Source organism: Urocampus carinirostris, chromosome 5 (assembly GCF_059441175.1).
Source record: "Urocampus carinirostris isolate Australia breed hairy pipefish chromosome 5, RoL_Ucar_1.0, whole genome shotgun sequence".
Lineage (NCBI taxonomy): Eukaryota > Metazoa > Chordata > Actinopteri > Syngnathiformes > Syngnathidae > Urocampus > Urocampus carinirostris.
The window spans coordinates 6,335,349-6,360,234 of NC_142353.1; the positions used below are offsets into that span (position 1 = coordinate 6,335,349).

At 39.9% G+C, this 24,886-nt stretch overlaps 1 protein-coding gene across 8 annotated transcripts in view; it reads left to right on the forward strand.

The window, feature by feature from the left end:
- ep400 (E1A binding protein p400) overlaps nt 1-7,769 on the forward strand; it is a 30,590-nt gene extending 22,821 nt beyond the window's left edge. For 4 of the 8 annotated variants that reach the window (XM_088335466.1, XM_088335467.1, XM_088335469.1 and 1 more), the window contains 5 exons: nt 344-518; nt 586-728; nt 2,531-2,680; nt 2,755-2,832; nt 6,917-7,769. In XM_088335466.1, the coding sequence (XP_088191592.1) occupies nt 344-518; nt 586-728; nt 2,531-2,680; nt 2,755-2,832; nt 6,917-7,189 (819 nt within the window). In that variant the 3' untranslated portion in view covers nt 7,190-7,769. The remainder of the gene's footprint in view (nt 1-343; nt 519-585; nt 729-2,530; nt 2,681-2,754; nt 2,833-6,916) is intronic. The other 4 variants (XM_088335468.1, XM_088335472.1, XM_088335473.1 and 1 more) reach the window with 4 other exon arrangements.
- The last annotated feature ends 17,117 nt before the right edge of the window (nt 7,770-24,886 follow it).

The following is a 24,886-nucleotide window of genomic DNA, read 5'->3' on the forward strand; positions in this document are numbered from 1 at the left end:
AAATTTTGGAAATAAATTCTTTATTAATCAAACATTTTTTCCAACATTCTGTCTCATGGTTAAGGTTCACCCATGTTTGCAGGCCTCTAATCTTTTAGTAGAATTCACACAATTTGTGATTGACTAAATACTTATTTGTCCCCTTGTTTGTGTACAACTTATGCCTCAAGGTTATTGATGCACATGCAGACACAGTCAGAAAACGAGCTGGGCGATTGTTTAACCAATCAGAATGCCGAACGGAGTGCATGATGAAAAACCCCAAAAAGTAACCCGCGTTTCTGCAAGGGATTACTGTATTGTGATTGTACTTACACACCCATGACATTCTCTAATGTTGCAGACACGGGTACCCACCCAAGGTCAGATGCAGGCCCAGGCAGGTCAGTCAGCCCAGATGACGCTCACCAAGCCTCCCGTTGTATCTGTACCAGCCGTTGTGTCATCTGCCGGTGTCACCACATTGCCGGTCACTGTAGCTGGTATTAGTGTGGCAATCGGCCAGGCCCAGAAAACGGGTGTGTTACAAAAACCCTTTCTAAATAGACCTCAGGAAACTAAATTGAGTTTTGTGTCCTTCCACAGGAGGGCCCGTGCTGACGCCGTCTTTCCCGCAAATGCAAGTGCAGCAACTGCTCCAGATGAAGAAGCAGCAGCAAGCGGCCGTTCAGGCAGCCCAGCAGAAAGCAGGACAGACACAACAAGGACAGGCCACAGTGCAGCAAAAGGTAAACAAGGTCTACATCAAACAAGAAACGCTTAATCTGTCCTAATTTAGTTTTACATTTGTTAGATTGTATCCGTTTGTGCTTTTAACTTTAATCCAGTTATAATTGAATGTAATGTGTACACATTTGCTTGCTAATAATAAAGCGTGTGCATGTTAACACTGTAAGTGAATCATGAAACATTAAAACATTGGAAAACACTGAATGCAACCACATTTCTCTACCCACATGACGCCCTACGGTCTATTTTTAGTAACAATATTCAAATCACTTGCATGGACTAACTTGAATAAATACAGTATTTTTCAATGGCTCATGCGCAGAGAGGCGAGGCACCTCTTCAATTCTCACCTCACCTGCTGAACTTTCGATAAACAAATACATGTCTGTACAATGCCACCAGTTACTGAAATACGTCATGCCGCATATCATTTGAAAGCTTAAACTCTTGGGATTCAAGATTATCGATCTACCCTGGCCATATCCCTCGGAAGGGGTGAACGACAAACACATACACAAAAACAAAGAAAGGAAAAGGGTAGCAAAAAATTGACCATGACCAACCCAAATGCCCAAACAAGTTAAGTACCTCAGCACCCAAGTTGGTCATGCTTTCGTCCCTCCAGATGAAACGGGACACAAGAAAGCGGCCATGTCACTCGGGTCAGGGTGACACAACACACTCTTCTGTTCAACAGCAGGACCCGACAGCTTTCAGTAGTTTACCCCTGCCATATCATACAGGTGCCCTGGCCATCCCTTAGAACACCTCCAAACATCCCACTATCCTTTCACAACAGCTCTCCACTCATTCCTGTCACCTGCAAGAGCTCTAGCTTCCACTACATTTAGACCTCTTTCCTGCAGTGCACTCATAACACCATCCATCCACGTCAATCGCGGCCTTCCTCTTGGTCTCCTTCCATTTACTTTTGCTCTGTAGATCCTCTTCAACATTCGCTTCTCATCCATCCTCTCCATGTGTCCTAACCAACTGAGTACTCTCTCATCCACACACTTGCTCAGTTCCGCTACTATTCCAGTTCTATCTCTCACAATTTAATTTCTCAATCTATCCAATCTTGTCACGCCTAACATGCTCCTCAAACTCTTCATCTCAAAAACATTTAATTTCCTTCTCAAATCTGCATTCAGGTTCCAGGTATCTGCACCATCAGTCAGCACAAGCACACTCTTATACAGTCCTCAAGATAATGACCCTTTCAAAATGTATTTATTTCGAAACACACAATCAGTCTGAAACAAGATACCTGAAAACTATAAAGCCGATATAGCTCACCAGATAACGTGCCCTGAAAGTCGGCTGATTACGTGATTTTCCACAAATATGGTTTCGTTACAGTTCACTGAATCCAACCATGTAAAATATTTACTCCCAAGTGTGCACAAATAAGTCTGGAAAGAGAAGTTTAACTCTTTCACAATTTCTAAAAATTGGCCAAAGTAAAATACATGGTTGTAGAGGTTTAAGTAAACTATTTGTCTCTAAATGGCCAATTTTGGAAACGCCTTTAGAAAAATGTGTAAAATGCAGGGTTTAAGTAATTCAGATTGTGATCAAATTTGACCTGGGGCCAGACTTCTTCCTATTGTCCCAGCTGTTTTCTATGCCTATGCTACACTTGAGGCATGTAATTGCAAAAAGAAAAAAATTAGGCGAATAAAACGTTTCTGTGTGAGGTGAGGCACATTTCTTGGGTCCAACCCCATTACATGATTTACCCCCAGTGTAAGCTGTATTCTCAAATTACCTGGGCAATTTCTTAACGATTGGAACCCAGCAGGTCACGGTGCAAGCTGCGCAGCCCACCCAGCAGCAACAAAAGGTGACCTACACTACCACGACACAACTTCAACCCGGAATCAAGCCTCAGTTCTTTACAACATCTATCGCCCAGACCCAGAAACCCACAGGTCCGCAGCAAATTCAGGTACTTCAGTCGCTAGCACTCGTCTTGGTTTTCATGTTTAAAGCTTGGTTGTTTTGTTGATGATTTTTGAGCAGGTGGCGAAACTCCCGCAAATAGTACAACAGCAGCCCACCGTAGCTAATATTCAGCAAATTGTGTCTTCTACACAACAGGTAGGATCTGTTCATAGTACCGTATATACCGCATTATAAGAAGCACCCCCCCAAAAATAGTCCTTTATGATGTAATTTTTTATAAATAAGGTGCACTGTACAATAAACACTCATGGAATTAAAAGTTAAAGATGCATAAAAATACATTGAAATAAAAACTTTCACAGAACATAAATTAACTTTATAACATCTGGTTTCACCACTAAAATTAATAAATTAATTAATGGTTACTGTGTTAATTTTTCTCCGAAGTAGAGGTGGACTGATTATCCGCACCAATCTTTGGGAATTTGACAGATATCCGTATCAGTGTTTTTATTTGATGGGCCATTTTTTAAGTCTTAGATACAGCCCAGACTTTCTCTCCCTTGCTCCTCCTCCTCCTCCGCTTCTACTCTCTCACTCGCTTCCTTTCCCCGTGCCTTCTGATTGAATGAGTGACCGGGGGCGGAGCCACTGAAGCAGGAACAACACATGCCTGTGTCCTTGATAGAAAAACATTTGCGATAAAAGGAATACCGTAAAAAGTGCAGTGTTTGAAAGCATTTAAAAAGAGCTGAATTGGAAGGGATTAGCTCTTACCATAACATTCGTTTTTCAATCTTGGCTTTGAAACAGGAGTTCCCATTATTATCGTTTATCCAGCTCTGTTGGAAAATGTGATGCACTTTTTGTTTCAAGTTTTTTTTAAGTCATGTTGGTTGTATTGAAATAATAATAATAATTTCCTTTGTATTGTCATTCTTTGTAACAATGTACACAGAACGAAATGTCGATACACCTGACCCGTTGTAGCGAGCCGATGCAGCTGCAGCCAACAGAGAAATGTTTCTTAAACGAAAATCAGGGAACTATTTAAGTTTTTATTTACCTGCTAAGCCTATTTTTTTCCAGCATTGTTAGTTTTTGGTTTAATAAAAGATTATTCATGTTAGTTGTGTTTATATTCTAATTCATTTACTGTAAAAAGGGTTCAGAGAGCTATTAAAGTTGTATTTAGATTTTTTACAAACATTCCTTTTCTATTTGCATTATTAAAAATTTCTCAAGACAATTTTTAAGCTTTTACAGAAAATGAATACAGGCTCCAAATATCTGTTATCAGACTCCTCTTAATTAATAAGCTAAGACGCCTATGCTGCTGTTGGTCCCGAAAAAGCCATATTGGTTGATCTCTACTTCGAAGTATGCTCTTTTTCGCCAGCTTGACTGCTAGTAAACGATGTCCCGAATAACCAGACTTTTTTTCAATTGCGATATATTTGGACAATGGCCTCAATCATTACCCTTATAAAGTCGCCGTGAAACTAAGCCATGCTAACAACAATTCAAACAAGAGTACATAATTTTGTACAAAACTATACAAAAACAAAACGTCTTACACAAGTAACAATGCGTATCATACTTTCGAATGATTATTGTCCAAAGCAACAACAAAAAGGGATTTTCAATTTGGGTTTGACAGTTGGCTTTTGAGCTGCTGTCCAAGTTCTTTGCTTTTCTTTTGTTTCTTTTTAGCTACAAGCAATTGCCTTTTTAACCAGAAGAGGGCACTTGAAGACCACTCTGTTTCACAAGGGCAAAATTAATGAATGATCAGTCTTTATTGTCATTATAAAATAGCACAACAAAATTAGAAGGGTTCTCATTTCAGTGCAAGAAGCAATATAAAGAGCGGATGGCTAGTTGCATGCCAGCATCGTGGAAACTTTGGGAAAGCCAGGGCTCTAATAATTACACAAATGTAGCGGTTTTCCAGTTGTAGCTCTAGGTCATCTATTTCATGGGTAATGGATCTGGCATTGGTGAGATACTTGCTCGGCAGGGGTGGCTTGTGTGAGTTATGTAGCCGCAGCTGTAGGCCAGACCTACGGCCCGTTTTGCTTCCTCTCCCAATGCCAAATCCGTCTCTTCCACGGAGCACCAAGTGGTCTTTCCAATTCGTCTGAGATGTTGAGTCGATAATGATAGTCTCTATCAGTTTGTGTAAGTAGCCGATGTCCACAAGATCCTGTCAGGTGTAATTCCGATGTATGCGTAGAAAGAATCCAAAGACAAATATTTAAAACGTACACAAAAAAATCACTGAATTGGTGAGCCTGCTGGGTCCACGCGTGCTGCCATATACAGTAATCGTTACGGGTTGGGTTTTTTTTTGTGTGGATTGCCTTCCAAGAAGTCCCACGATAATCAAAACCAGCAAAGTAGAAACATTTTTTTATTAGATATCAGTAATATATATATATATATATATATATATATATATATATATATATATATATATATATATATATATATACACTACTGTAACAAAATGACATTTATAAATCTACCGATAAACATGAAAATGCAGTTGATTGAGCGGCCTTTGTCATTATACTATAGTAGAACAAAATGGGATGGCTTCTCCTTTCAGTGTAAGAAAGCAATGTAAAGATGGGCTGGCCATCTGCACGCTGCATCAGATATCCTGAGATTGACCCATGCCTCAGTGATGATCTAAATATAAATTTACCGGTTTTCCACTAGTTATAGCTCCAGTTCATTCATTTCATGGGTAATGGATCTGGCGTTGGTCAGATACAGGCTCGGCAGGGGTTGCTTGCGAGAGTTGCAGTAGGCCGGAACTGCAGCACCGCTATTGCTTTCACTCCTGACACCGCCTCAGTCTCTTCCCTAACCCGTTAACAATCCACTGAGCACCCTGTGTTGATCAGCATTTTTTGACCTTTTCTGACATTCTTCAGAGTCCGATATAATTGATGTATTTCTTTTTAGTTTAGTAAGCCACAAAAATAGCATTTGCCATGCTTCGCAATTTGTTTAGGGTGGACCCATTGTTTTGTGGGCCCACCCTTCTCTTTGACAGCATACACCAGCTTATCACAGTCGTGCATACAGTCACACCCACCCAACACAAAATCACACGGAGCACTTGGCGACTAGCAATTTCGATGAGTTGTCTGGTACAGAACTCGATACAAATTGAAAATTTTGCAAAGTATCGAAAACTTGAAATGCAAACTGCGATAAAGTGAGGAATTACTGTGTATAAATGTTGGCCTGGAGAGGGAGGGGCAGCACAAGGCTGTACTTGCCCTGGACAGACCACAGGAAATGGTGCCCCTATGACCCTCTGGTTAGGGGATCCAACCAACCAACCATAAACTATGTATAATATTTAATATAGGCAGCATGGCGGCGCGGTGGTTAGCGCGTGTGTGGCACAGTTCTGAGGTCATGGGTTCAAATCCAGCTACCAACCTTCCTGTGCGGAGTTTGCATGTTCTCCCCGTGCTTGTGTGGGTTTTCTTCCGGGCACTCCGGTTTGCTCCCACATTCCAAAAAAGTCAGGTTAATTGGCCGGTCAAAATTGTCCCTAGATGTGAATGAGCGAGCGAATTGTCTGTCCCTGTGTGCCCTGCGACTGGCTGGCAACCAGTTCAGGGTGTCCCCTGCCCACTGCGCGAAGATGGCTGGAATGGGCTCCAGCACCCCGCGACCCTACTGAGGATAAGCGGTGAAGATAATGAATGGATGGATATATATAAAAATATATATATATATATATATATATATATATATATATATATATAATAGATCATATGAATAGATAGATACTTTATTCATCCCCGTAGGGAAATTCACACTTCCAGCAGTCTACCCCGTTGTTTATTAACAGATTAACATGATGCCCTTGGGGTGCTTGTAGCGGAGTGGATGACGTCACGCCAGTCCAAAAGTTCGACATCCCTGCGGCAGATGGAAAACTTTTCTTTGTGAAAATCCAGGGATACACCACCTCGTGTTAGCAAGTCCGCCTCCTCTCCGATTCCCCCCGGCTTTCGTGTCTCTGAATAGTTACCGTATTCAGTATTATATTCATTTTAACTTCCTTTCCAGTTTTATCCACTGTATTTTCCGGATTATCAGGCGCACTAGATTTCAAGGCATACGTTCGCATTTCTGGTCAATTCTGGGTTTTATGGATGCGCCTTATAGTCCAGAAATAAGTTTTTTACATAGACCGGAGTGGCTGCTTTTTTTATTTCTAACATGATACCATGCATCTCTCCCTGTCCAGATCCAAACACAGCCTCAAACAGTGACGCTGACCACATCAGCGCCCGCCCAAGTCCAGATGATCCCGGCGGGGACCACCACTGCTCAAATGGTTCAGCAGAAGCTCATCCAGCAGCATGTAGTGGCCACTGCCGCCTCGCCCCAAATCCAAAGTCCGACCCCTCACAGCCCCGCACAGCACGAGTCTTCCACGCCGCAGCCCACTAAAGGGCAAGCTCGCCAGGGAGGCATAAGGGCCAAACCGCCTGCCAAGCCCAGCGGGGGAAGCAGTTAGGGGGAGAGCCCGTTTAGTCACAGTGTTTTCCTGCAGTGCACAATAATTGCACTCGAGTGATCTTTTGTGCCCTATGACCAATAACAGGTAAACATAAGAAATCATGACAGTCAGCCTATGTGATCCAATATTGTTTCTATGGGAAGCCCACTTGTGTGGGATTCTAACTTCTTTGTCGATTTGTCTCAAATCTCAATGTTTAATCTACAAAAATACCCAACTATGAAATTGAACCACTTAAGCCTGAAAACATCAACATGAGGCGTGTTTGTATGGAGCTGTCCAACGTGTATTCTTAAATAGTTTCTTGCATGTCAAATTCATTTGTTGTGTTTAGATACTGAACGGGTAATAGTGTTTGTTCCTTCAGTCAATGATTTGTTGTTTTTTTTTTTTATTCCAACAAAAACACTGTAATCATGTACGTTAGTACTATGGTTTTTCTCATAAATCTTTTTTTTTATTATTGATGTCAAAGAAAATGTAAATATCCATGAAAAAAACATTTGTACTTGTAAAGTAGTTGTGTTTTCATTGTTTTTTTTTCAGCCTAATTGTAATAAAGTGCTTTGTTTTTATACACAGGCACCTAATGGTTTTCATTTACTTTTAAGTCATTGTTGTTCTAGGAAGTCATTATTTTTGTGATTAGATTAAATTATTTGTATTGAGCTGGTTGGCCAGGCATGACCGAAGTACAAACCGTGGGGCCAGTTACGACCCGTCATCAAATTTTACTGGCCCGCGGCCTCTGTCATGAAATTAATAAGGTGTGGCCCGTCCGTAATGTTGACCGTAGAATAGAATACATTTTGTACACACAAAAATCTTTTACCATTTTACCAGATGATGTCAGTAGCCCTTTGGCTACCTTGCCCTTGGCGCTTCTAATTCTGACATTGGGACTGTAAATTAAAAAAGGAAAGTTGACTGTGAGGGCTTCTGGTCAAGTGAAAAGAGTTTTTTTTTTTCCACTGAAATCCAGAACTACTGTGTCTGCCTAAATTGCCAAGAAACTGACTGTTTTTAAAGAATATAAGATCAAGAGGCACTGCCAGACAAAACAGGCTGACGACAAAAAGCTAACTAGAAACACTGTCAAAAGATGAAGCAACTCGATTCTGTTTTGACGGCACAGCGGCGCGTGATCACGAAACCTTGGGAGTGAAATGAAATTGCTACAAACTTGACTTAATGCTCATCTCTGTGTTATGTTTTTGTTGTGTCTCTTAAGTGTCGCATGAAAATGGGTAAGTCCAAACCCCAACTCAAACCCTAGAAAAGTAAAAATAGAATTCATTCGAGTCTGTGTCTATGAAAATGCACATACTTGCACGCACATCATATGGAGCTGCAATAATGACAAGCCAGGAGATGGCAGACACAAGTACAACAGTTCCAAATTTTAAACAGCTCCATTAAAAAAGATGTCTGGCAGTCACAAGTGACCCATAGTTAAAATCTAATGATAGCTTCTGTAAATTTGACAATCACAAAAATGTACCTGAACAGTAGGGAACTATTTTGATTAAAGAAAACATTTGATGGTAAAGAAATGGTCAAAAAAATACAAACTTGGCCAGCTGAATTTACAGAAATGAACACTGTAATGATGTGCAAAATCTGCACAGGTTTACCAAACGTACAATTTTATATGAAAAGAAAGAGAAAAGGAGCTCTTGTAATTTCTAAGTTAATGGTTGTGAAAGATACAGTATTTGTTTTTATTTACTCCTCAACTTCTTCAAAGGGACACTGTTTAATATCTGACCACTTAATATCCCTGTAATTTGTAGCTAAACCAAAAACTAGTACTAGGAAGAACACAAACTAGTACGGAGACTCAAAGTGGCCCAACCACACCATTTATACAGGTTTCGGGAAGTTCGCAATCATGACCTACGGCAGGGTTGTCAAAGTCATATGGGCAGGGGGCTGAATAAAAAAAATGGACAAGATGAGGGCCTGAATGATCGATTGTTGAAAATGAAAGAAGTTGCTAATGCAAGTAGCTAACATGTGCAATGCTAGGCAATGCAAAAGCTAACTGTTAAAGCTAAATGCGTGCTCAGTCCAGTCCAGGCTGCCGACAGCAGCCAAATATCAAATAAAAAGAACACTTAGAATAATAGCAAAAAAAGGATTTTTTGAGGTGCATTATTTTTAAAAGTTTAAATTGAGCAACACTAGATGTCAATGTTAGTTGTGAATGCTAATACAGTCAGTAACCATCTGTGACGCTGCTGCATAAGCAAAGCTAGTTGCTAATGGTGCGTTAGCTGCGGTTGGTGACTCCGAAACTCCATTTCAAGGAGGATTGTACAGTGAAATTTGTTGTTTTTTGGAATGTAAAAGGAATCCAGAGTGCCTGAAGGAAACCCATGCAAACACAGAGAGAACATGCAAACTCCCCACAGGAAGGCTGGCTGCTGGATTTGAACCCATGACCTCAGAATTGTTCCACAGATGCCTAAGCCACTCAGCTACTGCCCGTCAATTTTTATTTTTTCAACCTTAAATTTCATGACTTCTCTGATCTATCCCAAATTTTGGAAACAAAATAAAAATAAAATGTTTTTACTCAAATTTGCACATAAACTGTATATTAAAAAGTAAAAAGAAGACCTTTAAAATGAGGACATCAGGGTGTAGGATATTAAAAAAATATATTTGAGATCAGCTGAATGATATTATTAGAACTTTGTTGAGGCCTAACCCCACCCAGACCCTAGCTCCGGTGCCCCCCAGGTCAATTGAGTTTGAGACCCATGCTTTAACCCCCAGAGGGTAAAACGATACTCATTTTCTTTTGCAATGTCCGCACGAGGGCGCTAGCGTTACAGCTTCATCCATGTTTTGCAAGCAGGCCATTAATGGTGATGTTGATTTTCCAGCTCATTGAAATTTGCCATCTGCTCCTCGCTTCTCACCCCCACTTCTGTACATGAGCTCATAATATCCGGGTCACACTCCCTGCTCAACGAAACCGAGAAGTGGGAGGTGAACTGGAAGAAGATGCCCCCGCAATATATAAACAGATGGTCAAACCTGCTCTTATTAGGCCAAATGTATCATGAATCATCGATTTAGAAAATTTGCATGTTATTCAATCCACTATTCCCCTTTCAACCAGAACTAGCTCTTGTTTTATATTGAAATAGATAGATAGATAGATAGATAGATAGATAGATAGATATATAGATAGATAGATAGATAGATAGATAGATAGATAGATAGATAGATAGATAGATAGATAGATAGATAGATAGATAGATAGATAGATAGATACTTTGTTCATCCCCGAAGGGAAATTCACATTTCCAGCAGCATCCCTGAGCTGAGAATAATCGAGAACAATCGAAAATAACACGGGAGCTGCTGGAGTGGCTGCCATTCGTGACGGCGCCGGAAGAAAAGATTCAATTTGAATCATGTACAAACAAACAAACAATTGAATCATGTACAAACAAACAAACAAAATATTCATGTTTCAATAAGTGGAGTGTTAATAAAATGGGGGGAAAATAATTTCTGATACTGATATAACCAGGTAAAACTAATTTTAAGTTACCTGTCCAAATGAATGTTGTGCCATCTCACCTTTCCCACTCTCTCTCCTCTCACCTTTCCCACTCTCTCTCCTGCAGTTGACTTGCTGCTGCTCGCTCCTGAAACTAATACTTACCTCTTTGTGTATTGTGCAGTCCCTTCTCAAGTTTCTTGTAACGTGATGTCATGGCAATATCGATTCGATTTCAGTTCCTCGTGCAGCCCTAATTTACAGTTAATTTTGACACCCTCTCTGTAGCTTATGAAGCGTCACAACTGTAGGTGACACTGAACCCCTAATGCCCCGTTAAACAGGATGCTGTTTAATATATATACTGCTATCGGTGTGTGAGTGAATGGGTAAGTGTGAAAGTCATTGTAAAGCGCTTTGGGGGGGTCTTCAGTGACTTGAAAAGCGCTATAGAAATGCAGACCGTCCTATTATGCAGTATTGATTGTTCCTAATAGAGGTAAGAAATACCTGTCATGCACCATATCGTCTGGTTTGACTTATGTGAAAAATATTTCACAAAAAGACTACAGTATGTCACAAAAGTGAGTAAACTCCTCACATTTCTGCAGAGATTTCATCACAATGTTTGAATAAACAACACTGAAAAAACATCGCTTTGACACAATGAAAGGTAGTCTGAAGCTTATATAACAGTATGAATTTATTTTACCCTATATGAAACTCAAAAAAATAGCCATAAGTAGGTAAACCCCTGGTAACAAAAGGGAGTACACCCTTAAGTTAAAGTTCCTGAAGTTCAATATTTTATGTGGCCACCATGATTCCGCAGAACCACTTCAATCAATAAATTGCCACAGGTCTGGTCTTCTACTCCTCCATGACAACATGACCGAGCTGGGGGATATTCAAGATATTTTGCTTCTCCACCTTCCGCTTGAGGATGCCCCAAAGATGTTCCATTGGGTTTAGATCTGAAGACATTTTTGGCCAGTCTGCAATTTCACTCAAGAATCCAACAAGCCAGTGTCCTTTAGCTCGTTTGTGCCCGGAAGATTCTGTGATCATAAAACTTTGAAGGAACTGCTCTTCTCAGCTCCAGTGCTTGATTTATTCCTCTCACAACCCAGAAGAAGGAAAAGGCTTTCATTCTATCCATCTATCTACCCTGGTCATATCCCTCGAGAGTGGTTACTGACAGCAAGACAAACACATACACAAAAACAAAGAAAATAAAAAAGTGAAAAAGTAGCAAAAAAACACACACAAAAACGTTTTGGGACCATGGCCAACCCAAATGCCCAAACATCCAAACAGGTTAAGCACCTCGGCACCCAAGTTGGTCATGCTTTTGTCCCTCCAGATGAAACGAGACACATGTCACTCGGGTCAGGGTGACACAACACACTCTTCTGTTTAACAGCAGGGCCCAACAGCGTTCACTGGTTTGCCCCAGCCGCATCATACGGGTGCCCTGTCCATCCCTTAGAACACGTCTAAACATCCCACTATTCTTTTACAACACCTCTCCACTCATTCCTATCACCAACAAGAGCTCTAGCTTCCACTATATATAGACCTCTTTCCTGCAGTGCACTCATAACACCATCAATCGCTGCCTTTCTCTTGGTCTCCTTCCCAAAGGCTTTCATACTTCATTAAATTTCATTAGATTTCAGTCTTTCCATTTTTTATTTTGTGCACATTTTTGTTCTTCCAATAGTGCCACCTCACGGCCAATCACTGCAAGCAGAAGCAATTGATAAAAAAAAATAATGTTGCGGTTCAGTTGGTAAAAATTATGCTTCTCTCGTTTTTGATTGAAGCTTCGATGATGCATAATTATACCATACGCGAGTGTTTTCGGTTATTTTTGGTGTCATCTAACGATAGAATATCAAATAGTGTCCCTTTAATGATATTCATAATATGTGAAAATTCAGCAATTTTTAAAAAGAAAATCCCAAAATTGTGACGTTAAATGAGAAATAACTTTAACCGTGAATACTTTTAACCACTTAATATATTTTTAATTTTATATTTCCACGATAATACGTGAGCAGGCTTGACAATGACATAAAAACAAGTATGAAAAGATGAAATAACTAAAGCTAAAGGAAGAATGCAATTAAAAGCCTGGAAACACGTGCGCTCTTCCACAGCATCCTTACAAGCATCCGCCTATTGACCTTATGCACTCATTCACATGTGTCTTACATTTACATATACATAATGCAGTTATGGATGAATCGTGTCTATCATAATTTCAATTACTGACACTAGAGTGACAGAGAGAGATGACAAGTCCCAGAGTGAGTTGGAAAATTATAAAGTGAAAGTTGGGCAGCACGGCGGCGCAGTGGTTAGCGCGTGTGCGGCACAGTTCTAAGGTCTTGGGAACACATTCCACAAGATACGCATTTCAGGTGGATTGGCCGGTCCAAATTGTCCCTAGGTGTGAATGAGCGAGTTGTCTTTTCCTGTGTACCCTGCGATTGGCTGGCAACCTGTTCAGGGTGTCCCCTGCCTACTGCCCGATGATTGCTGGGATGGGCTCCAGCACCCCCGCAACCCTACTGAGGATAAGCGGTGCAGCTAATGAGATAAGATGAGAAAATTTGTGTGTTTAAAACATTATTGGGTTCTTAACGTGCTCTTAATGTGAACTGAAACAAAGTATATCTTATCCACCATGTGAAAAATGCTCAATGCACTATACTATGTGGCTAAAATATGAGGACTTTTTTGTTGGACCCCAAGCAACTACCTGATTTTGGCTTCTTTTATTTATTTTCAAGGTTACTTTGTTCATTTATCAAAAACGAAAGTAATGAAGTTACTTTACTGCAATATAGACTTGTGCTGTCGAAGAGGGATGATGAAGAGCGAAATTGGAGCAAATTTCTTATGCATCGCTAGCATTGATAGCATCACACTTCCCACTCGCTGGTTAATAGCCTGTGCGTGTCGGAAGGCCAACCGGTATGACAAGAACGCTTGTGTATCTTTCTTGCAACTGACCCAATATTACGCGGCAGTTCTGACTTGGAGCGGAATCTGAACTCCTGAAAACAAAATGTGATTTTCAATGAAAGAAGTGTGGCGGAATGCAAAACACTGAGAGGTTTTTCATGCCCCCCTCAAGCTAGTATGAAGACTGTCATAATGGGAGTCAGATGACGTTTGTGGTTCTGCCGTTGCGGTTTTCCCATTGCTTCTTAGTCAAAGTGAATGACAGCCGCCGAGAGCAGGCATGATGTTTTCATTATGTGCAGAGCTATGTGTACACGTTACTGAAAAAAAGTGATTAGTTAGAATTACTAGTTACTTTGTTTAAAAAGTGATTCCGTTACTTCCCAGATTATTGAAACTCAAAAGTAACGCGTTACGCTGAAATTAACTATCTACTGTAGTTACAAATTACCAAGTGTACTCACTTTAAAGCCGACCCCTTATAACTGCTTATAATAGCCACACACAAAAAAGATATTGAGAAAAACATGTGGTGGGCCGTCAGGGCCTACAAGGTCTTCTCTACTGGCCTCAAAATATCGGAATCAGATGATTGTAGTTCTGTTTTGTCAATGAATACTTAATTAAAAAAATGTAAAAAAAATTGTAGTCTCCTTTAATTCCACCCCTATCCTTCTCTTTGAACTTTTATACTAAGCAGTTGTAATATTAAGTAACTAAGACACAAAATGAACACAAAATGTTTATTTTAATAAACAACAAAATACAAGTGTAAACTTTACATGTGTACATGTTTACATGTAAAACACATTATCACTGAAAAACACAGGAAACAAAAATTAAAATATTTACAGATGTACAGAAATTAGATAAATTACAAAACATTTTTAACCTTTTTTTGTACTTGACAAATTTAAACTCAAAAACACATAATCTCTGAGAAAAACCATCCATATTGACCAATCACAAGAGAAAAAAAAGCTTTTCAAAGGGAACTGGCTCATGATTAGTGGGGAGCTGGCTCCTGTCGTTCACTTTTAAGACTTGTCTTGTAGAATCAGTTAGACACATAACTAAAGGCCATGACTGAAGGTCTAGTTGTGAAATACTTGGCCCCCCCACCAGTGTACATCAACCTGTAGTGAACCCTTCATATTTCTTGGCCTATGCAATCTTGAGAGCTTGCAAACCAACAGTTAGCCGAGACACTCCATATCCATTTTGTATCTGGGTTTCAAACCACTCAAAGATTTCCTTCTCCAACTCTGAGTCCTGTCCAAGACATTTGTTTTATTTCTCCAGGCTTTGTGTGTCGCAAAAAATCATTTTACGACTAAAAAGAAGATAAATCAGCACACCTTTACCAGCACACCTTTCCCGTAAATTCTGTACTCACATTCGTTCCATTGACTTTGTTGTTTTTGTATAAGCCAAACCTCCTCAACTTACCTACTGCCTACCATTCGGTAATGGTGACATAAGAACAAATATTTGCAAATAAACTGAACCCCTGATTTCAGTATTTTATTTCACAGTTGTAAATTTGGCTTAGATGCAAGTATATACGTTACAAAGAAAATCTGTTTAAATATCCAGCGTCCTCGTACTCTGCGCTTGAGACGGCGTCATAGTTGTATTACGCATACCATTTTTTACTGTTGCTTGGAGATCACAAAATGTTTATGATATCACGAGCCAAGTTAAACACACGGTCATCCTGAAAGGGGGATACCACTTGTGAGGTCCCTTCTCAAGGTTTCTCTTTTTCCTCACGCCGAGGTTTTTGAGTTGTTCCTTGCCCGCATGTTGGTTTAAGATCAGGTAATTGTGTCATTGTAACCCTGTGCAGTCCTTTGAGACATTATTGTGATTTAGGGCTATATAAATAAATTTGACTTGACTTGATAAAGATCAGCATTTTTCTCAATTCATGTTGCCCTTTTAATAAGTAGCGGAGTAGCGCACTAAGGTGTAATGACAGTTGAAATACAAAATTTTATTAATAAGACGCTACGGAATTCGTTACTGAGAAAAGTAATGTCGTTCCAGGAACGAGTTGCGTTGCACAGTACTGCGTTACTCCCAACACTGTTGTAGTTTGTCATCGTTGTATTTTGTTGTCATTGTGTTTTGTCTCAGCAGAATGTTATTTATATGAGGGGGCGGGTCACACTTGCTAAGCTTTTCACCTATTGGTTGACAGAGCCACAGAGGGCAGCTGCTCGCGTGCCGATTGAAAAAAAGTCCTTGCAGTTGATTGGTGCACTTGTTGATCAACCAATAGGTAAAAAGCTCAGCCAGTTTGACGCCACCCCTATTTTGAATACTGTGACAAAAGGGCAGCATGGCGGCGCAGTGGTTAGAGCGTGTGCGGCACAGTTCTAAGGTCTCAGGAACCTCCTGTGTGGGTTCAAATCTTGCTACCGGACAACCTGTGCGGAGTTTGTATGTTGCTTGTGTGGGTTTCCTCCGGGCACTCCGGTTTCCTCCCACATTCCAAAGACATGCATTTCAGGTGGATTGGCCGGTCCAAATTGTCCCTAGGTGTGAATGAGCGAGTGAGTTGTCTGTCCCTGTGTGCCCTGCAATTGGCTGGCAACCAATTCAGGGTGTCCCCTGCCCACTGCCCGATGATTGCTGGGATGGGCTCCAGCACCCCCGCGACCCTACTGAGGATAAGCGGTGCAGCTAATGAGATGAGACAATTTGTACAAAATACAGTGAGAAAATACAATTTGTTGGTATTTATTTATTTGTACATTCATTTCTATTCCTGGCAATAGACAGAGATTGTCTCCACATTGCCTTCGAAACACATTGAGCTAGAAACAACTGTTACACGGACCAGGAAATGGTTGGATTTGATGCATGACGGGGGGCCGTGGTGGGGGGATTGTGGGAGTGAGACAGGTGGGAGGCAGCCGGTGGTAGGGCTGCACCTTGCGCGTGATCATAATGGTCCACCATTCAACTGATCACACAGCTGCCAACGAGGCTCAAGAGAAAGACGGTCCTATGAGGCTGAAAGGTTACCATGGCTACCACCTGTGACACCCCCCCCCTTCCCCCCATGAAAATCATTGGTTTGGAAGGGTCTGTGTTTAATGAGATCGTTGCAGATGATGTGGCTCTCAAAGCAAGCTACATGGACTGTTTGAATGTTTTCTTTACATCACTGTTGTTTTTAGATGACCTTTTATGGTATAAAACAATAGTCTTGTGTAGCCTTGTGTTTGATTCAGCCTTGGAATTGTGCAACAAACGATTATTTTGATAAGTGAGTGATTTGTTGATTACTTTTTTGATGGTAATTGTGCCGCATTTATATAGCGGTTTACCAGTCACCGAGGCTCTTCATAGTGCTTTACAATACACTTCACATTTTACCCATTCACACACACACACACACACACACACACACACACACACACACACACACACACACACACACCAATAGCAGAGTCAGCCATGCAAGGCGACTTTCGGAGGCATTAGGGCACTTCGACAATTAATTCGGAGGAGCCGGGAATCGAACTTGCGACCTCTTTGATCCCAAAATGACAGCTCTACCTCCTGAGCTCTACCAAATAAATGTTAGTATCAATCTATGCAGCAGTGACATCCGGTGAGCTTCATGGTGAGGTAAGGTAAAATAAATGAACGAATATCTTATTTACCATTTGAGTGGCTGAGCGAGAAAGTAAAATACAAACTGTAGCAAAGAAAACAAACATTTTATTGGCTTACATTAAAGGTGAAAGTAAAATATTTTCTATATTAGCTGTGTGTTACCAATACCCAACTGAGTTCAAATAGCCCTTATGCTTTATTCTCCACTGCGATTATCTGTTTGTTTTTTTTATTTATCAGAGCTGTTCGAGGATTGGGGGGTGTACTGGAGGATGATGTCATGCCCGTCCCCGCAGGCTGTTTTTTTCTAATTGTTAACTTGGCATGAAAATGGTGAAAGTAGGAAATGGTCTGCTTCTAGTCGAGTCCAAACACCGACCCAAACCCCCCAAAAAGATTAATAAAGAGGAGTTTATTCTAAGAAATGCTTGTACACACACATGCATCGTGAATGAACTGACTGAGGCTTCAATGATGACACAAGCCACAGATGGCAGCAGAGAGTTACAAAGTTTAGAATTCAGGAAAGCTCCTTTAACTTATAAATCAACTTTATGCGCTGCTCCTTTTAAATAAAAGCATCAATTGATAGGTAATCCTACATTATAGAAAATATATTACTGGCTGGCTTGACTTGCAAATACTGTGCCGATACTTGCTGATACTATCGCTGATTCTACTGTTTGGGGGTAAGGTGTGCGCCATATCAGAATCTTTGGTCTCACTAATGGCCTCTTCCACGAGGCAAGAAAATTGAGTGTATCTCTTTGCATATGCAGATGTTCAGCTTAATAACGCTTACATGTTGCTACTTTTGAATAAAATCATCAATAAATAGGTATTCTCCCATGATGAAAAAAGTACATGCAACTAGAAAAAAATAACTGGATGGCTGTTAGCTTACTTAAGCTATTACTAATTCTATTGTTTGGGTCTGAGGTGTATGCCAATTCAGAAATCCTTGGTCTCACTACAGAGGAGAATTGCGTGCCTCACTCCGTTTTAAATTGTGTTAATACTATTCATAACATAGTGTGAAAATTCAGCGATTTTGAAAAATGAAATCAAAAAATTGTGAAGCTAAACGAGTAAGAATTTGAACACCGACTAAATAAAACCAGTCAATATATTTTTAACGCTTAGGTATTTCTAAAGAATACACACTTTCACCTGATTGTGATGGATAAATGTTGGTCCCATTATCAGCAAAATGTATGGTTTCAATTTAAGAAAACACATTTTGAATTAGAATATGAAAGACAATTAAAACATTGGTGAATTGTTAATTTTGAGAAACTGAATGAATAAGAATTTCCCAATCAAAATGTATGTCAATGACTCATGGGTTACAGGGATTTGAATTTGATCATAGATTAGTTGTTATTTAACCAACTAGCATAACCAAAAACTACGCAGATGACACTCAACTATATCTTCCGTTGGAGGAATCTGCCACACTAAATTGTGGAAATTTAAAGGCTTGCCTCATTGAGATAAAAGAGTGGATGTCACTAAATTTCTTGCGTCTTAACTCTGAAAAGACCGAAATGTTAGTTATCGGTCTATCTAAATGCCGCGACTTGTTCTCAAAAACTGCTGTGAACATTGACAAATGTCACATCACACAGAGTGACTCAGTTAAAAATTTAGGGGTCATATTTGACCCCGATCTGTCCCTTCAAACACACGTGAAGAAAATTACTAGAACCGCTTTCTTCCATCTTCGCAACATTGCTAAAATTCGTCCTATGCTGTCTCCGTCGGATGCGGAGATTATAATTCACGCGTTTGTTACTTCCCGTCTGGACTACTGTAATGCACGACTCTCCGGTCTCCCAAAGTCCAAAATCAAGAGTCTCCAGCTAGTACAAAATGCTGCAGCAAGGCTTTTAACTAAGACAAGAAAGTCTGATCACATTACGCAGATTTTAGCTAACCTGCATTGGCTCCCTGTTAGCCTAAAATGTGATTTCAAGGTTCTCTTGGTATTATACAAAATCATACATGGACTTGCTCCCTCCTATCTTTCAGATTTGATTCCCCCCTATGTTCCGGTCTGGAGCCTTTGTTCTGAAAGCGCTGGTCTGCTGGTGATCCCAAGAGCCAAGAAGTGTTCCGCGGGTTAGAGAGGGTTCTCCATCCGGGCACAGGTGCTGTGGAATGCTCTTCCCCCTGAGATTCGATCTGCAACCTCAGTGGAAATGTTTAAATCTAAGCTTGAAACACACTTCTACTCTATAGCATATGAATAACCTAATTTTTTTGTTGACAATATATCTTTATTATTTGTAATTGCAACATCCATTGCAGCCTGGTCATCCTGAAAGAGGGATTACCACATGTGTGGTCCCTTCTCAAGGTTTCTTCATTTTCCTCATGTTGAGGTTTTTGAGTTTTTCCTTGCCCTCATTTTGGTTTCAGATCAAGGGATGGTGTAATAATAGTCTTAAATAATAGTCTGTGAAATAACCTGTGCAGCCCTTTGAGGCTCTTTGTGATTAAGGGCTATTCAAATAAAAATGACTTGACTTGACTTGACTATGAAAGACCTTTTTGACCAGCTGTCCTATAGTGCAGGTCCCTTAAACTATATCTGATTTATTTATTCAATCGAACTATGAATGACATGATAGTGTCAGTTCCTAGAACAAATCACTGCATATTTAATTGGTCAAAGTAAGATGAAACCATACAAACTCTAATCAAACGATTCATTTATCTTTTGGCAAGCATTTGATATACTGTGTTTTAAACCAGGTGGTACAAAGCACAAGTCACGTATACAGATCTCCCGCTTGCGTCACACATACTTCAGGGTGACAAAATCCCAAGACATCTCCGATTGCAGCCTGAAAATAACTGAAAACATGTCATCTATATTCATACTCTGTCAACAGCTTATACGGCTTGAATAAGAATTGAATGGTTCTTTGCCCCTTTGGCATTTTGAATAACTAGAATGTTGCTAAAAATAAAGATGTTACCTGAAGTAGATTGCTTTGAGGGGAGACAGACAAAATCAGTCATTTACCTTCCTCAAAGTAAGATAATTACAAGTGAGAGTTGCGGGAAATTCCGACAAAGTGAATATGATCACTCAATGACTGACTACTATTTATTTTGACAGCAAGATGGATTGAATCAGAAACTTTTAGTCTAATTGCAAGATATCCATCACTGAAAAGACAGTCAACACAGGACTTTCAAAACCAAGATGGAAATTTGGGTTATTCCGGACTAAATTGACACCTGCTGCACACAAACATTATGATTTCGCATTTCTATTATACACAGAAGAACAGCAATGCTTTGTTTTCAACATTTTGATCAAAACTATGGTTCTGTTATTTAAGACCGTTAGAGAGTAAAAAATACTTTCTTTCAAATATAACACTATACTCTCACACATGCTGAACTATACTGTCATGAAGCCACAGTCACGCCCACTACTCTCTCATGCATGTTATTTAAGACCGTTAGAGAGTAAAAAATACTTTCTTTCAAATATAACATTATACTCTTACACATGCAGAAATATACTGTCATGAGAACACAGGTTTGCCCACTACTCTCTCATGCACACTACGTTACACGCACACATACTATTACACTCTAATACACACACTACTCTACTATCTCATGCATGGTACTGTACTTTTATGCTCTTTTCACTATGCCTTCACACATATACTACTATACTCTGACACACATACAACTATACTCCCACTCACATACTACTATACTCCCTTAACCACACACTACTATAGACTCTCTCACACAATATTATACCCTCTAACACACTTTTATACACTTTCACACTCTACTATTTTTCTCAAACACCATTACAATTGTTATTAGTATAGGATTTTTCACATATAGTGTATTAATCACCTCAACTCTCAGTGTTATTTTACCTTAGGTACTTTTGATAACCTAGGTGACACTGATCTGTGTGTATATGATGTACAGTTCAACATTAAACTGGAGTTGCTCCCAGTAGAGTAGTATGTGTGGAAGAGTACAGCAGTGTTTATATGAGAGTATAGTAATATGTGTGAGAGAGTACTGTGTTGTGTGTGTGAGAGCGCAGGATATGCATATAGCGTATGGTAATACAGTAATCCCTCGGTTATTGCGGTTAATGGGGACTAAAACCACCCGCGAAAATGGAAAATCTGCGAAGTAGCGACGCCCCTTCTAAAATGCTTTTAAAATATATATCTATATATCTATATATATCTATATATATCTATATATATCTATATATATCTATATATATCTATATATATATATATAGATATATATATATATAGATATATATATATATATATATATATATATATATATAGTTTTATTTTATTATTATTATTTTTTAATCCTGCGAAGGTCTGAACCCGCGAACGTGGAACCGCGAAGTAGCGAGGTCCCACTGTATGTGTTAGTGAGTATAGCAGTGTGTGTATAAGAGTACAGTAAGATGTGTGAGCGTGTATTGTAGCATGTACTCGATAGTATTTTTGAGAGTGTATACAGTAGTAGTGTGTATGAGCGTATGGTAATATGTTTTAGGGAGTATTGTAGTGTGTGTATGAGAGTTCAGGGGTATGTGTGTTTGTTGTCGCGTGTATATGATAGAATAGTTGTATGTGTGAGACCGTATATAGTAGTAGTGGATGTATGAGAGTATAATAATATTAGTGAGAGAGAATAGTAGTGTTTGTGTATGGGTATGTCTGTTTCTGTATGAGAATATACTTGTGCATGTGTGAAAATTATATCATACGTGTGAGTATGATTAAGTATGTATTAAGTAAATATTAAGTATGATTTACTTCTCCAACTGCCTCATATTATGTCAATTATCTCGTTTCATTATCATTATGAAGGAAAATTTCAAGTGCGTGCTCGTCGAAGTGTGTCAGGAATAATAAGTGCAAATCTGAGATTCTTTCCAGTATTTGATGAATTACTTGGTGAGAAAAACATCTGACAAATTTCAGGGACGTGTTTGCGTGCTGATGGGTGTTAATTACGGTAGAAGCGGAAAGTGTTGGCAACCACTCAACATTTGTTTATCTGACAGTAATTGCACTGCTGCGCTGCAGATATTCTTTTAATTAGTTAGTGAGTCAGCCACAGGCATGTTTTTATTCTCACACCTTCTGCATTGACAAATGAAACTCTTTAACAAACCTTACATGTATGCATGTGTAATGCCAAAACAAGAAAAGAAGACACTAACATTAGAATCTCCAAACTTTGCTAACCTTGAATAAGCCAATACTTTTTTTCATGATCTTTGCCCCCTGCGGCCATTGTAACGATCCTGTTTTATTTGGAGTGTAGACCCAATTGTAGGCATGCAGGAACTGAAATAAGAGTGCTCAAAATATGGATGGTTTTCAGTCACAAAACCAGAAACAAAGTAACAAGCAAACAAGAGTTCACAAAACAACATGTCCAAACAAAATCAAAACTGACAATATCCAAACCAGAAACAAAGACCAAACCAGAAATGGAAATGCAAGGAACATAGTCTTTTACGTTTTGCGGGTGAACCCAAATGCAGGTGTGCTCAAAAAGAGAAATTGTATTTATGAACAAAAGGGGTAGGTACAAAGTAACAAACAAGTGGCCACAAAACAACAAAATGTCCAAACCACTGTCACAGTGGTTGCCGAATCCATGTAATTTCTGCTGTCTTTCACTATTATCACAGGTTTTGGTGTCGAGAGTTGTATTTATTTTGGCTGACTTAGGCTAATTTCACAGTGAAGGGAAATCAGATATTTTTGCATGGGCGCAACCTGAATCCGAACTGTTAAAAATCTGTCTGATTGGCACATATCTGCTTTTTTTACACTAGACCTAGGCCACTTTTGTAAGTGGTCCTTATTCTGATGCATATCGGATCTTTTGGAATGCGACTGCTACCTGAACAGTCAAGTTGCGTTTAGGCAACCTACACGTCATCGATAGGCGGCAGATGTCACCAGTCTGCCTTCAACCAGGTGGGAGGAAGCGGAGAATTCCTTAACAATGGCGGACGAAACAAGGAGTGTCAATTAATCACACTTTCATAGAAGATTGTTTATTTTGTAACTCACAGAACAGCCAACATCGCATCGTGGATTCTCAACATGTTGCTTGAATTCAATCTCCAAGCCATTGTATCCTCCAGATATCAACATTGATATCCCATCACACAGACAGTATTTGAGTGGGTAAAGCAAGGTTTTGGATTTAATTAATACTTTGGGAGACAATGCTCCACTGGTTACCTCCATGAGTACTTCCGCAAACATGAGCGTGGTCTCCAGTTTGCGTTCTTCCATTTAAAATGTAGCTCCCGTTTTTGGTTGCACAACACAGTACAGCGACAGATAGTGGGCAAATATTACATAGCGTCTCTCTCAAAATTAAAAAATTCAAAATTTAGGAAACAAATCTAGAATTAATACCCAGTTTTTGATGAATTAAAATCTAATAAACCAGTAATACCCAACCAACAGGCCGCTAAATGACTAACTAATTGTATGTAAAAATAGTAGGATGATGAGATAAAGTATAATTGCTTCTCCTATGTCAGTGGATTTGGCTTATGCATGACCAGAGCTGACGTGAAGAGAGTCATTAGGGTTGTCAAGGCACCCTGTACGAGGAGGATTGAAGATCACTTCACCGCAAAAGAACCAATGAGCCACAAAATCATGACTGTGGGGCTGATGCTTCACTGGCAAATGACTTAAATCATTTCTTTGCCTGCTTTAATGTTGGCACTGGTACTTCAGGACAATGAAGTGAGAGGTTTGCTAAAACTGTGAAATCTAGTAAGGCAGCTGGCCTAGATGGAGTACCAGGGACGGTGCTGAGGGACTGCAGGGACCAGCTAGCTGTAGTCTCCGTCACCATCTTCAACCGATCCCTGTCAAAGCTTTCATTCCACTCTGCCTCAAGACCTCCACCATCATCCCTATCCCAAAGAAGTCATCAGTCAATAACTCGAGGCCTGTTGTCATGAAGCTTCGAGAGGTTGGCGTTCCAGCACACAGTGGACAGCATTATGGCACAGTGTGGTATGCTGGTAGCTTGGCAGCAGACTGGAGAAACATGCCCTTGCCCAAAAGACCATTCACTGCCCTCTGCCTAGTCAAGAGGACATTGCCGGCTTGCCATACCGTAGCAGAGCCATTGACATTATAGAAAACTCTTCCCACCACGCCTACCACCTCTTTGACCTGTTGCCCTCTGGTAGGCGCTACAGGTCCCTCAAAACAAAGGCGAACAGGCTCAGAGGCAGCTTCTTCCCCAGGGCCATCACCACACTAAATGAGCACACAAAACTGTGAAAACATGTCTTGCGACTTCTTAATTGTTTTTGTTTTTTTGCTGCTGCTAAATGAAACTGAAAATATCAGATGCCCAAGCCACCTTAGCAACTCTACACTGAGTCTCTCCCGGATGACCGAGCTTTGTGGTTCAAATTAGGTAAGAGCACTGTTTTCAATGACCTAATTAAACAAGGACTGGGTTCCAAAATATTACAAATTGGTCATTGTAGAGTGAATGTACAA